This window comes from Oryctolagus cuniculus, chromosome 4 (genome assembly GCF_964237555.1).
Source record: "Oryctolagus cuniculus chromosome 4, mOryCun1.1, whole genome shotgun sequence".
Classification (NCBI taxonomy): Eukaryota; Metazoa; Chordata; class Mammalia; order Lagomorpha; family Leporidae; genus Oryctolagus; species Oryctolagus cuniculus.
In genome coordinates this window covers 95,169,184-95,186,782 of record NC_091435.1, presented here as the reverse complement: position 1 = coordinate 95,186,782, position 17,599 = coordinate 95,169,184, and the positions used below count along the sequence as shown (strand labels likewise).

Here is a 17,599-nt window from a genome sequence, read left to right as displayed (position 1 = left end):
ATTTTGATTAATGTTTGTCTTCTCTACTACACTGTTCTGCAAGGCAGGAGCCACGAGCCTTCACCATAGTCTGTGTTCAGGAACTATTTCTTAAATGAATCCCGGACCATTTTCTGAGTCCCATGGAGTCATGTTCAGTAAAGTAAAGACTTCTGCCTCCCCCTAGCCACAGGCCACTTCCTAAACTTTCTCCCTGTCGCTATCTTCTCTGGAGGCCAGCTGTCCATTTCCCAGGTTCTCTGGGGGAGAAGGCTGACTTTTCTTCTGTATCACCTCCTTCAGGTGGTCTCAAAGCCACTGCTCAGCAAGCCTACCTGTCTTGAAATCTAGATTTTACTCCCCTCCGCCTCCCATTTTAGCAACACTGCTAAACCCTCCAGGACCCTCCTTAATATGACTCCATGACTGGGGCCGGCACTGTGGCATAGTGGGTAAAGCCAACGCCTCCTGTGCCGGCATCCCATATGGGTGCCAGTTCAAGTTCTGGCTGCTCCACTTCCAATCCTGGGAAAGCAGTAGAAGATGGCCCAAGTCCTTGGGCCCCTGCACCCATGAGGGAGACCCAGAAGAGGCTCCTGGCTCCGGATTGGTGCAGCTCCAGCCGTTGCAGCCAACTGGGGAGTGAACCATTGGATGGAAGACCTCTCTCTCTCTCTCTCTCTCTCTCTCTCTCTCTCTCTGCCTCACTCTTCCAAGTAAATAAATCTTAAAAAAAAAAAAAAAATGACTCCATGACTCTGAGCTGTAGTTCAAAGTCTTCTCTTGTCTGCTTTCCCACAATTCTCCCTTCCACATCTCCTTCGCCACGTGCTCCCATCACTGCCTTTACCGCACCGTATTGTAATGTTTACATGTCTGTAGCTCCTCCAAGGCTGTAAGCTCCACAAGAGCAGCTGCTGTTTGTCTTTGCCGCCACAACACCTGGCACAAAGCCAGGCACAAAGGGGGTGCTCAATAAATTTCTGCTAAACAGAATGGAACGGACTCATGCATAGGAACTTGAGGAATTACTTCTGATTAACACAGACATCAACACACTTAACTGTTCCCAAATCTCAAACCTAGAACCTCCTATCCTTGGACCCCTGGCCCATATTGTCATTCCTGAGAATCCCATGTTAGCCAAGGAGACTTTGGTTTGCACCTCCCCAAAGAGCTCTGCCAGAGCTCCCCACCACCGCATGCTGACCAAATTTCATGACCCTAGGGTTTCCCTGCTGGATTTCTCTGACAATTTCCTCCAGTTCCTTCCTTCCTTTTTTTTTTTTAAACAAACAAAAAAGGTTTATTTTTTATTTATTTGGAAGGCAGAGTGACACACACACAGAAGGGGAAAGAGAGAGAGAGATCTTCCATCTTCTGGTTCACTTCCCAAATGATCTCAACAGCTAGGGCTGGCCCAGGCTGAAGTCAGGAGTCAAGAACTCCAGCCAGGGACCAGCGCTGTGGAACAGTGGGTTAATGCCCTGGCCTGAAGTGCCAGCATCCAATAGGGGTGCCAGATCGAGACCTGGCTGTTCCACTTCCGATCCAGCTCTCTGCTATGGCCTGGGAAAGTGGTAGAAGATGGCCCAAGCTATGGCCTGGGAAAGCAGTAGAAGATGGCCCAAGTTCTTGGGACCCTGCACCTGGCATGGGAGACCCAGAAGAGGCTCCTGGCTCCTGGCTTTGGATTGGCACAGCTCCGGCCATTGTGGCCAATTGGGGAGTGAACCAGTGGATGGAAGACCTCTCTCTATCCCTCTCTCTTCCTCTCTCTCTCTACCTCTCCTCTCTCTGTGTAACTCTGCCTTTCAAATAAATAAATAAATCTTTAAGAAACATTATGGGGTCTGCAGTGTACTAAGAACTCCAGGGATGTCAGCTGCTGTTACCTTCCCCCTCTTGGTGTCCCCAGGAGACCCTCCCCTCCCCTAATTTCAACTCTATCTTTTAGAAGGTGACCTACAAATCTGAACACGCATTTAAATGGCAGATAAGGATCTATGTCCTGCTCAGCATTCAGTTGTGGCCTTTGCAAAGTGACTTCATTTGCACACCTGCTCATCCAGTCATGTGTAAATGGGATAATACTTGCTTCACTGGACTGGGACAAGCTCCACCATGTCCACTTCCTCTACGGCACTTGTCATGCTCTGAAACTCTCTCTCTCTCCATTCTTCTCCCCAGCCCACGGGAAGGGAAGTTGGTCCAAGAGAGTTGGAGTCTCGCCTTCTTGTTCTGGACTCTAGACCAGCACCAATGGGCTCAGTGATGTGGTTCCTTATTCACTGCCCCTCCTACTTCCTTTGGCTTCATAAAGTCAACGCTACCAAACCAAACAATGAGTCATTTTATTTGCTAGACTTGATCCATTAATTTAAGAATTATTAAGTGCCAAATATAAGACAAGCACAGGGTTTGGGGTTGTCCCTGGAGCACGTATTTGCAACAGAAGCACAGAAGTTCTCAGGGAGTCTGAAGCACAGAGAAGGGGTGGCTACAGAAGTCTTCTCAGGGGTCATGACAACTGTCCTGGGTGTTGATTAAATAGGAATTAGCAGGCAGAGGAGCCTGCCAGGTGGAGGGGAGAGTACTGTCAACTGCACCGATAAACACAGTGTGCATGCAGCTGGAATGGAGGCTGTAACCATTTTTCCCAAATGTTTTAAATGGAAAATTTCAAGCATATACAGAAATAGAAAGAAATAGTATAAAACCTATCTCTAGGTGTCCATCACCCAGATTCACAAAGATGAACTCACAGCCAATCTTGTTCTATCTACATCTTCTCTCATTATTTACTCTGACACAAATATCAGACTTTGAATAATCTCATTTGGGAATATTCTAGTATCCTGAAAAGATATCCTCATTTCTTTTTAAAAATGTGTTATAATATACTCTAACATTGCAACTTGCTCATTTGAGTTTTATCCTAGCCATCGACCTGGCCATTGTGCTGTGTTATATATGGAATTGCCTCCCTCTTGTAGGAGGTCCCCTAGAATTCTGTATTTGAATATACCATAATTAACCTAGCCGGGCCCCGCCTAATGGGCATTTAGGTTGTTCTCGATCTCTGATCTCTTAGCGTCGAAACAAAGCTTAGCATACCCTTGAACAGGGGTCGTTGTTCACAGCATTACTCTGAGTTAAATCCTTGGATCCAGAATTGCGTTCTTGTACACTTGAATGCTGACCAGTGCTCCTCCCTAACTGGCCCAAGAAGTGCTGGAGTCTCACAACAAAGACGCTTTCTCTCCGCTCTGGAGTTCTCTCTGTCCCATCTTCCGCACGGCCTATCAGTTCCTCTCCCCGCAGCCAGTCCATCTTCCTCCCTGCCTCCCCACTGCTCTGGTCCTGGCCCCTTTCTCATCAGGACAGCTACCGCGATGAACTCGGGGAACATCCTAAAGCAGGGAACTGAATCGCCTGACTCCTCCGTCAGTGTCCGAGCAACAACAGCCTCGAACGTCCAGCTCCCTGGCCAGCTTCGCAGTGCTCTCTGCTCAGCCCCTCTCTTCTTCCTCATACACTTTCGGCTTCGCTGAAACTGGACTCTGGCGCCTCACCTGGACCCCAGCTCACCTTCCTCCCTCGGGTGCTTGCCCATTCTTGCACGTAAACTCAAGCCCCACCTCCTTGAACCAGGCTGCTTAAGAACGAAGCTTTGCACCCAGGTCGACTCGGATTCCTATCCCGGCTCTCTAGGGGATGTCAGTTCATCTTCCTCACAGATTTTTTTTTTAATCTAATTAAAGACAAAAATGCCTACCTCGCGGGATGGTTGTGTGGACTAGGGACAATGGAAAGAAAAGCCCATTCTGACTATTTCCGTGGTCGCTAATACTGGACGGAGCCCCTGGTACCACGCGGGCTACATCTGCTTCGTGCGGCAGCAGGGTGTGGACCAGGCGGCCCCGACCCCGAGACGTCAAGCTCGTTGTGGGCAGGGCCCTCAACCCACCCAGGGCCTCCCGGCGTGGCGGGCCCCCTGTCACGGGAGAGAGCGATGCACGTGGGAACGCACGCAGACAGAAAGCGCCGGGCCACCAGCTCGTGGACGCGCACTGCAGCCTGAGGGAGCCGCAGCTCGCGCCGCCGGGCGCAGCGGGCGGAGTCCGGCGGGAGGCGGGGTCTGGGGCGGGGCCTGACGCAGCCCCGCCCCCGGTCCGTCGGCGAACGCGCTCCGCTGGCACGGTCCGCGAGCGGCGTGGTCCCGGGGCTGGCGCTACGTGTCTGTGCCGGTCTGCAAGCGTCTGGGGCGCCGTCATGCGCCCGCTGCTCAGCCTCCTCCTGGTCTTCGCCGGCTGCACCTTCGCCCTGTACTTGCTGTCCACGCGACTGCCCCGCGGGCACAGCCTGGGCTCCGCGGAGGAGGCTGAAGGCAGGTGCGTGAGGCGGCTGGCGGCGATGGAGGTGCGGGTCAGCGGATCCCTGGGGGTCGGAGATTCGGGTTCCCGGCTGGGAGGTGTCAGGGGTCTGCAATCCGGGCCCGCGTCTACACGTTCTTGGGCAAGCGGGGCCTGGCGGATGGAAGCCGGAACCCGGCCGGGGCGTTGACCCGCGTCTCATCGGCTGCGCGGTGCCTTTGGGGTGGTTCGCGGAGGCAGACCTGGCTTTCTGCCGCTCGCGCCGGGGCGTCGCCTTCCCTGGCCCCCAGACTGTCGCCGGCGTGTGGACCCCCAGCCCCTCACGGCCGCTCAGTCTCCCCCTGCTCTCCCACCCCACTTCCGTCAGGTCTGCCCTGGGGACTTGGCTGACTTTAGGTTTTCGGGAGACATGTTTCTGGGACGAGAGTGGGTGATTCAAGAAGTAGTGATCGGCCCTGGCCCTCTTCCTGGCTGAGCGACGCAGGCCGCAGGAGGGTGCATCCTATCTGGCCGGTTTTGGGGGAGAGCTGCGCACTGTTTATACAGTGCCTGGAAGTGTGCGTGGACCCGGCGTTTCCCGATGTTTGGCTGTCGGGGACGGCTGTTTGCAGTTGCTGTGTTCTTTTGCAAGGCCTCGAGGTCGGTGTTAGAGGCTCTCAAGGAACCGGGAGGGTTTGCTGATCCTTGCTGGATTCACGCACCGTGTGCTGGCAGAGGCAGATAGCCTTTAGCCTGTAACCCTTGGACAGGATTCAGAGAGCACCGAGCACCAGATAGGAGCAGAGTGAACAAGCAGGCTCTACGGAAGCGTTGGTTTCCAGCCTGATTTGTTGTTAAGAAGTTATGTGCAGTGGAGGATGGCCCAAGTGCTTGGGCCCTGCACCCCATGGGAGACCAGGAGAAGCACCTGGCTCCTGCCATCGGATCAGCGCCGTGCGCCGGCCGCGGCGGCCATTGGAGGGTGAACCAACGGAAAAGGAAGACCTTTCTCTCTGTCTCTCTCTCACTGTCCACTCTGCTTGTCAAAAAAAAAAAAAAAAAAAAAAAAAAAAAAGTTAGGTTCATCATGTGGGATAGAAATCCTTGCCTGGATCCTGGCTGGTTCCTGAATGACCAGGGGCGGCTTTATCCAGTACCTGGGGTCTTGCTGTTGGCTTGCAGGGGAAGGAGTGACCTTGAAGGTGAGAGTACTTGCCTGGAAATGAATCCATTTATCCCTTAAGAACAGATCCTAAGATCCGAAAGCTAAAAGGGAACTTAGTGATCACCCAACACCAGCTTCTCACTTTATTACTATTTTAAAATGATGTATTTAATGTTATTTGAAAAGCGGTTACAGACAGAGCTTCAGTCCTGTAGTTCACTCCCCAAATGGCCACCCGGGCCACGGCTGGGCCGGGCTGAAGCCAGGAACCAGGGGCTTCATCCGGGTCCCCCACATGAGTGGCGGGGGCCCAAGCCCTTGGGCCATGTCTGCTGCTTTTCTAGGTGTGTTAGCAGGGACCTGGATCTGAAGTGGAGCAGCAAAACTCGACGCCATGTTCTTATGGGCTGTTGGTGGCTTAACCCCCTGCACCACAACGCTGGCCTCCCAAGCCTCTACTTTTAAACTGAGGCCCAGGGACTAGGCCGAGGTCACACAACTGGAAAGCAGTAGAGTTGGGATGCTAACCCCAGTGTCTTGCTTCCAAACCCTTGGCCTGCCCCACTGTGTTATGTGGGTCACCTGCCATCCTGGGCTCACCCTGCATGTGTGTGTGTCCCAGTCTCTTACTTCCAAACCCTTGGCCTGCGCCCCTGTGTTATGTGGGTCACCTGCCATCCTGGGCTCACCCTGTGTGTGTGTGTGCCCAACAGGCCAGGTGACGGGCACGTTTAGAAGCCCACTTTGGAAAGCAGACCTAGCAAGTGGCTTTCTCAGGCACTCAGCTGATCGGGATTCCTGTTTTCATCTGCTTTCCCTAACGCCAGGTCGCTGTGGTTCCCCTCTGACCTGGCCGAGCTGCGGGAGCTCTCTGAGGTCCTTCGGGAGTACCGGAAGGAGCACCAGGCCTACGTGTTCCTGCTCTTCTGCAGCGCCTACCTCTACAAACAGGCCTTTGCCATCCCTGGCTCCAGCTTCCTGGTGCGTGTCCTGCCCTCCTCCGCGCCGCTCCCTGACCTGGAAACACAGCTGTTCTCTGCAGCGGCAGCAGGGTGGGATGACAGGCAGCAGGGTAGAAGGGCTGGCACTTCCTGAATGGCTGCCCGACGGAGCAGGGGACACTGAAGCTTCCTTTTGTCCCACTTCCCTCTCCTGCCCTGGCATGTTTGCTCTGCTCCAGCCCCGGGCTGGATCTGCTTGAACATTTTTTTTGTTTTAAATTGGAAAAAAAGGCAAACATGTCCAGGAGAGGCAGGAAAGGTGTGTGGGGCTCTTGAGTCAGGGGCGGACTCTGTGGTGCTGTCCCAGTGTCTGTCTTCCTCTTTAAGGGAGAGGGCCACCCACTACTTGGTTGGGGCTCCATGCCCAGGCCGAGGGATGAATCCTGCCTCTGCCTGGTGTGATCTTGGCCATGATGTGTGTCCTCTGTCTCATCAGTACAATGGGGGGGGGGGTGAGGATAGTCAATGGCGCAGGGTTACAGTGCGGGTTACGTACAATGTGTCGTCAAGGACTTAGCACACAGTAGGTGCTCTGCAGAGTCCTATCTCACTTCCAAGCCCTCTTTTACTGTCTGTTTTGGATACCATATTTTGGCAGCATGATGTCTACCACTCAAACTGTATGTAGAAGGTATGCTGGGGCTGGTGTGTGGCGTAGCGGTCAAGCCATTGTCTGTGATGCTGGTGTCCCATTTGGGTGCTGGTTCAAGACCCGGCTGCTCCACTTCTGATCCAGCTCCCTGCTAATGCACCTGGGAAAACAGCAGAAGCTGGCCCAAGTGCTTGGGTCCCTGTCTCCATGTAGGAGACCTGGAAGAAGCTCCTAGCTCCTGGCTTCAACCTGGTCCATCCCTGGCCCTTGTAGCCCTCTGGGGAGTGAACAATGGATGGAAGATCTATCTGTCTCTTCTCTCCCTCTTTCTCTGTAACTCTGCCTTTCAAATAAAAAACAGTATAGTTCACTTACCCATTTTTATTAAAGTAAGATTTCTTTTTCTTTGTGAATTTCGTGTGTGTGTGTGTGTGTATGTTTTGAAAAGCAGAGAAACAAAATCTTACATCTCTTGGTTTACTCCCCAAATACCTACAACAGCTGGGGATGGGACAGGCTGAAGTCATTACCTGGAAATTCATTCTGGATCTCCCATGTGGGGGGCAGGGACCCAGGTACCTGAACCATCACCTGCCGCTTCCCAGGGTGTGCATTGGCAGGCAGCTGGAACTGAGAGCAGAGCCTGGATTCTAACCTGAGTGATTGGATATGGGATGCAGGCATCCCCTAAGCAGCATTTTTAACTGCTAGGCCAAACACCTGCCCCAGTACTTTCTTAGGTGTCAGCTAGAGCTCTGATTCCCATGGGACCTTCAGTGTTCGCAAAAAGAAAAGTGACAAGACATCTTTTCTAACTTGTGTGGTCTCATCCAGGGAAAAGTCATGGTTTGCAGTCTTCATTTGAAATAGTAAAAATAGCTTGTGAGTTTCCTTTCTGCCTTCTTAGAGGCCCAGTGCACCCATGGTCAGAGCTCGTGTAGCAGGCTGGGTGCTGCAGAGTCACATCCCATGTCATTCTCACCTGTCCTTGGGGCTTCAGTCCTTACACTGTGTTAAAGGTGGAGAGACAGAGGCCAAGGTTGTAGTCTCCAGCTTTCTCCATGACCTTGCATTCACCTCCTTAAAATGGGAGTTTTTTGGCTGGGAAAACCAGGGAAGGGTGGAGGGAGTGTACTTACAGGCTCTGGGGCGAGGTGGCTGATGGGTACCTCCAGGTATTCTCATGGCTGGGGGTTTGTTTTCTTGGCAGAATGTTTTAGCTGGTGCCTTGTTTGGGCCATGGCTGGGGCTTTTGCTGTGCTGTGTGCTGACCTCGGTGGGCGCCACATGCTGCTACCTGCTCTCCAGCGTTTTTGGCAAACAGCTGGTGGTCTCCTACTTTCCTGATAAAGTGGCCCTGCTGCAGAGGAAGGTAAGGACAGGGGCACATCTGAGGGCGGGGCCCCCGGTGTCACCTCATGGCCCCGAGGGGAGTGAGGAACAGGATTTCCCACAGTGCTCTGCCCTGCCAGGGGAGGTCCTCGGGGTCCTTTGATGTCTCAGGAGGCACAGATCGCACTTGCACCGTTACCAGCTCTGTGACTTTGGGCAAGCGCATGACTTCTCTGGTCCTCAGGTGGACAGTCCCTACCATGGAGGGCTGTTGGCAGAGCTGGGAAGAGAACATGTAAGGTGTCTGGCACGGTCTGGGCACCAGCAGGTTTCTTATATCGGGGAACTCTTTCTGCTTCCTAATGGCCTTGTCCTTTTTGCCTGCAGGTGGAGGAGAACAGAAACAGCTTGTTTTTTTTCTTACTGTTTTTGAGACTCTTCCCCATGACACCGAACTGGTTCTTGAACCTCTCCGCCCCGATTCTGAACATCCCCATCGTGCAGTTCTTCCTCTCGGTTCTTATCGGTAAGAGCTGCTGATGCGCGTTGAGCTGGAGTCTTCAGAGCTGTCCTGCTGGGGGACTGCCCGCCCATCAGCCACCAGGGCACGTGCTGCCTCCGAGAATACAGGCTCACCTGGAGCGCCTTTCAGTCTTAGGACCTAAAGGAGTTTTCCTGATTACAGATCCACTCAGGCTCGAACATGGAGATACTTTTGGAATAAACAAAGACTGTTCATTCTGCAGCTGTAGTTAGCGCCTATTTTGTGCCAAGCATTGCACTAGGCACTGGGGTCACTTATGGGAAGCTCACGGCGTGGCCCATAGGAAGTGCTCAGTGAATGCTAGCTGGAAGAGCAGGTTGGAGGGAGGTTATGAGCCGTGAGTTTTGGATGGGCCAGAAGAAAGAGCAGAGCCAGGGACCTCCTGTGTGGCTATGGCCCCTGTTTTGATTAAGCTGTGCCTTGGAAAAGCTGACACCAGTGAAGTTCCTTTGTGCCCTTTAGCCATGGCATGTCCTTCAGCAGGCTACAGACTGGGAGTAGAGCGGTTGCTCAAAATGTGGGCCTTGGGCCACCTTTACCACATGGTAAGGTCAGGGGTCTTGTGGAGAACCCAGATTCTGGGGCCTGCTGCACACTGACTAAATCAGAATCTTGGGAGTGGGATCTTGAGAATGTGCTTTTTAATCCCTACACGGTGGTTCTCAAACATTGCTGTTAAAAATCACGTGGGCAGGCCGGCGCCCGCGGCTCAGCAGGCTAATCCTCCGCCTTGAGGCACCGGCACACCGGGTTCTAGTCCGGGTCTGGGCACTGGATTCTGTCCCGGTTGCCCCTCTTCCAGGCCAGCTCTCTGCTGTTGCCTGGGAGTGCAGTGGAGGATGGCCCGAGTGCTTGGGCCCTGCACCCCATGGGAGACCAGGAGAAGCACCTGGCTCCTGCCATCGGATCAGCACAGTGCGCTGGCCGTGGTGCGCTGGCCGCAGTGTGCCGGCCACGGCGGCCATTGGAGGGTGAACCAATGGCAAAGGAAGACCTTTCTCTCTCTCTCTCTCTCACTATCCACTCTGCCTGTCCAAAAAAAAAAAAAAAAAAAAAAAATCACGTGGGTATTTTTTATGAAGATTTATTTTTATTTATTTGAAAGGCAGAGCTACAGAGGTGGGGGGGTGGTGGTCTTCCATCTACTAGTTCATTCCCCAAATGACCACAATGGTCAGAGCTGGGCCAGTCTGAAACCAGGAGCCAGGAGCTTCTTCCAGGTATCCCACCTGGGTGTAGGGGTCCAAGCACTTGGGCCTTCTTCCACTGCTTTCGCAGGTATATTAGCAGGTAGCTGGATGAGAAGTGGAGCAGCCGGGACTTGAACCGGCACCCATATGGAAATGCCAGCGCTGCAGACAGAGGATTAACCTACTTCTCCACAGCACCATCCCCAGCTACGTTAGGGCCACACCACACGTCAGCTACAAATCATCATTTCTAGGGTGGGACTTGGGGATCAGCATCTTCTAAAGATTTCCAGGTGGTGCAGGCAGTTAGCTCGCTGGTCTGTAGAAGGGGTTCTGTTGCAGTCCGCCCAATTAGATGACTTCCGAAGTCTCTCCTCGCCTTTGACAATTGTTTGGCCGCCAGAAAGCCACTCAACCCTAATGGGCCACCTGGCCAGACAAAGGGCCTGCGACTGCAGCAGTGTTTCTCAGAGTGTGGGCCGTGGACCGCCTCTGTCAGAATGGTACAGTGCTGACATCCTGTGTCACCAGGGGCTGTCTCTTTGTGCTAGCAGTATACCAGCCTCTTCTTTAAGCCTTACGGCAAGGGTCACCTTCTCCTAACCCTTTCTTGAAGCACGGAGGGAAGGACATTCAGGGCTTCCAGGTCAGGCCTAAATCTGTAGCTGAGTAGCTGCTATTAATAGGGAATGCCTGAGAGATGGAGAATTTAGATCGCAACGAGAGCTACCACAGCCACTTCTGGTCCTGTCCGCTTTCCAACAAAGTGCTTCTGCCCCTCCGTTAATTAACAGGAGCTAAAAGCTTGGGGCTTGGGAAGACTCTGGAGACGGCAGCCGTCAGGCTGTGTGACCTTGAGCATGGCGTGACTCATCCCTAGCAGTCTTCCTCTGCCGCAGAGGAGTGCGTCGTTAGGGGTCTCAGCCAGTTAGCGTCTCGGGCCAGGTGTGGGGAGAGGCTTTTAAAATGCAGGTTCCTGGGCTCTACCCCGACCCAACTAACGAGAATCTCAGTGGAGCCCGAGAATGGGTGAACACGGGATTGTTAGGCAACCAACCTGCGTACCAGATTTCTGGGATCCAGTGGATTTTAAGATCTCTTAAAGACAGTGCAGAATACAAACTCAGAAACTTAAAAAATTTTTATGCATACTGTAAATCTCAGTGATGGTGCTTTTCCCTGTACTTTGGCCTTGTGTATTCAGAACCAGATTTGGAGCCCACTTTTAGCTAATGGGTAGCACTGTACATTTTTATACTAACTGCGCCCTGACTTATTTTACTCTTCTGTACTCATCTTTCCAATTAAAAAAATTTTTTTAAAAAAGGATTTATGTATCCATTCAAAAGGCAGAATGACAGAGAGGGAGCGACAGAAAGAGATCTTCCATCCACTGGTTCAGGACCCAACACAGCCAGGCCAAAGGCAGGAGTCAGGAGCTCTGTCCAGGTCTCCCATGTGGGTGGCAGGGACCCAAGTTCTTAACCAGGTGCACTAGCAGGAAGCTGGATCGTAAGTGGAGGAGTCAGGACTTGAACCGGCACCTGGATATGGGATGCGGGCATCCCAAACAGTGGCCTAACTCAGTGTGCCACAACACCCACCCTTCCTATTTTAACATTTGTGTCTTTTTCTGTTGACATAAAGCATCTCACGTTCTTCAGCTGAACAAGGCAGGTGTCTGGGAAGTGAGGGAAGGAGGGAGGAGAGTGGGAAAGGACAGAGGGAAAGAAGGCGTCCGGTGAGGGGTCAGGAGTCAGGCCAGCAGAATGGAGTCTCTGCTCTGGATTCCTTGTGCACCTCTGAAATGTTACCTTGCCCGTTTCCCTGCCCCCGTAACAGGCTCTTTCCCTTTTTCCTCTCACAGGCCTGATCCCCTACAATTTCATCTGTGTGCAGACGGGCTCCATCCTGTCAACCCTGACCTCCCTGGACGCACTGTTCTCCTGGGAAACAGCCTTTAAGCTGCTGGCCATTGCCTTGGTGGCCTTGGTTCCTGGAACCCTCATCAAAAGGTTTAGCCAGAAACACCTGCAACTGAAAGAAACAAGTCAGGCTAATCACATAAATAGTAGAAAAGTCACGTGATCAGGACTCTGTCTCCCCGGAACCTGGACTCTAAGGCTTGTTGGTAAGCTGGGTGCGGTCATCTAAAGCCCCTCATTGTGTTTTAAATTACCCTCAAAAGATAGTTTGGACGCTGTTCATCTGTGTGCAGTGGCTCAACAGAAAGCACAGAGTGTGCTGTGGACGGTGGACTGTATCAGGTTCTGAGAGCAGCCCTGGGTTAGCAGGGTGCTGTGACATGGACGCCCTCCTAGGAATCCTGTCTCCAACCAGGAACTCAGGAGTGTTTGTTGCCTGCCTCTCGCCAGCCTCGGGAGAAGCTGCTGACTGTCCTTGTCCAGCCTGCCCCTTTTGCCACGTGATAGGCTGTAGTGACAGAGGTTCTGTTAAGTCCCTGTGGATGACGTGAGCCCACATCCCTGACAGCGCTCAGCGTCTTCTGTTGGCCTCGCAGAGTGTATCTTCTGTCCTTTTTCATTGATGATCTACCTCTCCCATGAGCCGAGGAGCCTCCGAGGACTTCCACATGAAGCACACGAGCAGTGATTCCGTGACGCTCCTGTGTTCAGTTGCACTGATGTTACTGTGTATGTCAAATCTCATGGTTGCATGTTCTGACGATGCCAACAGGCTATTAAATATGAATGGAGCAAATTCTGTATGTTATGGGTGTGTTCTGGAGAAATTCTTACCACCTGCGTGGGGCAGGGCCCCGATTCTCCTGAACCTGTACCTTGTCTGAGCGTGCTTTCTGCACGGGACTCCCTTCTTTACCTCCGGCTAAGGAGAACGGATTCAATACTCTAGGCTGTCGGCAGGGTACCCCTCTGAATGTTTGTCATTTCCTAAGAATAAATGAGGACTAATTTTATTTTATCTTTGAACCCAAGACGACAATTGCTCTGATAACATTGTGTTGTATCTTAATCACTTGAAGCTTTCATTGCTTGCCATGGTTGCAGTATTGAACTGGCACAGACCTGGGTTATTGTTTCCAAGGACAGATGGACCTTGGCACCCGCCTGGACCAGCTCTGTGATCCTGTCCTCTTCAGGAGAAACCCGTGACTTACAGGGCTATTGCTCTTGGGCATCATCTGCTGAGTGTTTCATTTGGCTTGGCCAAGAATTCTGCTCTGGCTTTTTTTTTTTTTTTTTTTTTTTTTTGACAGGCAGAGTGGACAGTGAGAGAGAGAGAGAGAGAGACAGAGAGAAAGGTCTTCCTTTGCCGTTGGTTCACCCTCCAATGGCCGCCACGGCCGGCGCGCTGCGGCCGGCGCACCGCGCTGATCCAATGGCAGGAGCCAGGTACTTCTCCTGGTCTCCCATGGGGTGCAGGGCCCAAGCACCTGGGCCATCCTCCACTGCCTTCCTGGGCCACAGCAGAGAGCTGGCCTGGAAGAGGGTCTGCTATGGCTTTTATCTGGGCCTCTTGTTCTACATAAATTCTTGGGAGTATTCATGCTCCACAGGAAGAATGGACTCCCGGCCAGTCCTTTCTCACAGCAAAGGTTTCCTTTTTAAAATGGTTTCTTTTTTTTTTTTTTTTTAAAGATTTATTTATTTATTTGAAAGGTGGAATTACAGAGAGGCAGAGAGAGAGAGAGAGAAAGTCTCCCATCCCCTGGTTCACTCTCCAAATGGCCACAACGGCCACAGCTGGGCTGATCTAAAGCTAGGAGCCAGTTTTCCAGGTCTCCAATGGAGGTACAGGGGCCCAAGGACTTGAAGCAACTTCCACTGCTTTCCCAGGCCATAGCAGAGAGCTGGATTGGAAGTGAAGCAGCCGGGACTCAAATCAGCACCCAGATGGGATGCCGGCACTACAGGTGGCAGCTTTACCCGCTTTGCCACAGCACCGGCCCTTAAAATGGTTTCTTTAAAAGGAGCCTTGATAACAAGAATGAGTGTGTGAATGAGGCAGATTGGGCTTTGAAATCAGTGAGTCTAAGTGTTCTGGAGGAGGAAGGGAGGAGAAGCAAGGGAGTCTTCCACACTTGCAGACGCGTGCCCTTTGCCCTTTTCTGGATCCTTAGATGTGTCTCTCCTCCACAGTTTTGCGACAGTGTGCCTTATTAGTTGTGAGTTTACAGGCAAACTGGTGTCCCAAATAAATGGCAATAAGTATTCTGAAATGAATAAATGGCTATCAGTGCTTATTTGTACATGTTATTGACTTTCAGTTACCCTTGCCAGTGAGGATCAGGATCGGCTGAAAAATTACACAAAATGGTCTTTCCACTCTTAGTAGGCCTCCTCTTCCCAAAATCGTTACAGCCTTTTTTTTTTTTTTTTAAAGAATTATTTTATTTATTTGAAAGTCAGAGTTACAGAGAGAGAAGGAGAGGCAGAGAGAGGTCTTCCATTCCACTGGTTCACTCCCCAAATGACTGCAATGGCCAGAGCTGAGCTGATCAGAAGCCAGGAGCCTCTTCCTGGTCTCCCACATGGGTACAGGGCCCAAGGAACTGGGCCATCTTCCACTGCCTTCCTAGGCCATAGCGGAGAGCTGGATCGGAAGAGGAGCATCCGGGACTCAAATTGGCGCACATATGGGATGCCAACGCTGCAGGCTGGGGCTTTAATCCGCTATGCCATAGCACTGGCCCCTACAGATTTTTTTTAAATGAAGATTTATTTATTTATTTGAAAGGCAGAGTTAGAGTGAGATCTGCCATCCGTTAGTTCACTCCCCAAATGTCCCCAACAACTAGAGCTGGGTTGATCCAAAGCCAGGAGCCAGGAGCTTCTTCCAGGTCTTCCACACAGGTGCTGGGGCCCAAGCACTTGGGCCACCCTTCGTTGCTTTCGCTGGCTATTCGGAGGGAGCTGGATTGGAAATGGAGCATCCGGCACTGCTACGCCCTGGCACCGGCCCCAGCACTCCAGATTTTAATTTTCCTCTTTTCCTCCTCTGTACCCACTGGATGGTGGGGTCACTACACCGAGAGCAAGAATGCTTAGGGAAGAAGCAGACTTCCTGTCTAGGCTTTACAGCATTGGGAAGAAGCTATCACAAAAGAAAATGATAGCTATCTATGTTTTGTGGTTGTGCGCCATTGCTGCAGACACCCAGGCTTAGGAAGCCTGCCTTTTCCTGAAGTTCTGACGAAGACAGACCTGGAGGGCAGCGCTCAGGACAAGCAGTACCTGAGGGAAAGACAGGACCAGCAAACGGTGAGGTACACATTTTGTTCAACGCCATGCATTTGTTTGCTTTGATAGTCATTCTTGATCCCATTGCTGTATATTACAAAGAGACACAGCATCATGGGTGACAACACTGGTGATGGGAACCCAGTACAGGGGACCACGAGGGAAACAGGGGAGGGAGGTCAGTTTGGGACAGTCACAAAAAAGAAATTCATTTGCTCCAAATGGTAGGAAGTCACATTATTGTAATAAAGAATCGGCCGGCGCTGCGGCTCAGCAGGCTAATCCTCCGCCTTGCGGCGCCAGCACACCGGGTTCTAGTCCCGGTCGGGGCGCCGGATTCTGTCCCTGTTGCCCCTCTTCCAGGCCAGCTCTCTGCTGTGGCCAGGGAGTGCAGTGGAGGATGGCCCAAGTGCTTGGGCCCTGCACCCCATGGGAGACCAGGAGAAGCACCTGGCTCCTGCCATCGGATCAGCGCGGTGCGCCAGCCGCGGCGGCCATTGGAGGGTGAACCAACAGCAAAGGAAGACCTTTCTCTCTGTCTCTCTCTCACTGTCCACTCTGCCTGTCCAAAAAAAATAAATAAAAAAAAATAAAAATAAAGAATCAAGGAGGGGCTGGCGCAGTGGCTCAATAGGCTAATCCTCCGCCTGTGGCGCCGGCACACTGGGTTCTAGTCCTGGTCGGGGCACCGGATTCTGTCCCGGTTGCCCCTCTTCCAGGCCAGCTCTCTGCTGTGGCCTGGGAGTGCAGTGGAGGATGGCCCAAGTACTTGGGCCCTGCACCCGCATGGGAGACCAGGAGAAGCACCTGGCTCCTGCCATCGGATCAGCGCGGTGCGCCAGCCGCGGCGGCCATTGGAGGGTGAACCAACGGCAAAGGAAGACCTTTCTCTCTGTCTCTCTCTCACTGTCCACTCTGCCTGTCAAAAAAAAAAAAAAAAAAAAAGAATCAAGGAGGGTGAGAAGTGGTCTCAGGAGGTGGAGCACCACTGGAGTGATACGGGTACTATGGGGCATCTTCCTCATGGCTTGAGCACTCTGGCTTGGGTTCCGCCTGCCCTGCAACCACTGGGGCACCCTGTCTACCAGTCACTGGACAGCAGTCTGGGGCCAGGAGCCTGCATCCCGACGAGTGCTGTGAAGTGGCTCTGGAGAGCAGGCCTGGCGTCCTGCCAGAAGCTTCCTTCCAGTGGCTTTGCCATCTGCTTTGGACTGGGTACCTGACAGGTTACTAAAGCCTTGACCCAACTCTGTTAGGGTCACCCTGTTTCTCAGAGCAGGGATTCCAGAGCTCCCCGCGTCTGCCTCTGTCCCTGAGAAGTATTCCAGGTTCCACAAGATTGCTCCTCCTGGCAGCCTAGTTCATCCCGATTTCAACAGGCGTCTGCAGTATCAGTTGTAACATGCAAACAAGCCCGCTAATACAAGTCCAATGTGTCTGGTCTGTGAGACCGGTAACACTGGTGTAGGTATGCTGGCACGTTTGCTCTACAAAATCAGCAAAGAAAAATCTTGCTTCCTGGAAAGGCACTGAGTTCATACTGACAGTACAAGTCGTCTTGTAAAGAATGTCACATTGCTTTTGGTCTATTAGTTTTACAGGCTCTAAGGTGGAAACAAGTAACTGGGACTCACTGTTCTGTTTGTATAAGGCGAAGGAGGAACACATTCGTTCAACATAAGCGATGTGAATGAGGAGATATTTTGCAATTCGATTCATCAGTGATTGGTGATTAATCAGTTGGAGTTGGAGTCCAGAAAGTAGAGGGAAGTGGTCCTGACAGCTTTGTGGACTCCATAAGGAAGATGCTGGCATGAGCCCGTCATTCCCCCATCAGGGCTAACTCAAGACCTCAGACCACCTTTGGAAACCAATCATGAGGTCAGGGCTGGGATGGGAAATGGAGTTCCCTGTCCACCAACTGCAGCTGAATGTTCATTGCTCTCCCCAGTGCCGGGAGGTGAGAGGTTCTGAGGCTGTCTGCTCGGCAGGAAAGGAAATGATGCTCAGTCAGTAACGTTGGTCTTGGGTGCTTGGGACTGGGGTGGCCTGTGGTGGTATTTTGGTTTCTGGCTTAGTGGAAAAACAAACACATTACACTATGGAGCAGGGAATTGGATTCCAAATATTCTATTCTGGAGAGCTGGAACAGGAAGTTCAAGAAGGAAGGTGTTAAGAAAAAGAAAAAAGATTGAGATATAAAAGTGTGGAAAGAAGAA

At 52.1% G+C, this 17,599-nt stretch overlaps 1 protein-coding gene across 1 annotated transcript; it reads left to right on the top strand.

The window, feature by feature from the left end:
* Positions 1 to 4,141: 4,141 nt before the first annotated feature.
* Positions 4,142 to 13,114, top strand: TMEM41A (transmembrane protein 41A). Its single transcript, XM_002716355.5, has 5 exons — positions 4,142 to 4,373; positions 6,327 to 6,480; positions 8,303 to 8,464; positions 8,812 to 8,950; positions 12,026 to 13,114. The coding sequence occupies exons 1-5, from the start codon at positions 4,255 to 4,257 to the stop codon at positions 12,244 to 12,246; spliced, it is 795 nt and encodes a 264-aa protein (XP_002716401.1). The 5' UTR covers positions 4,142 to 4,254; the 3' UTR covers positions 12,247 to 13,114.
* The last annotated feature ends 4,485 nt before the right edge of the window (positions 13,115 to 17,599 follow it).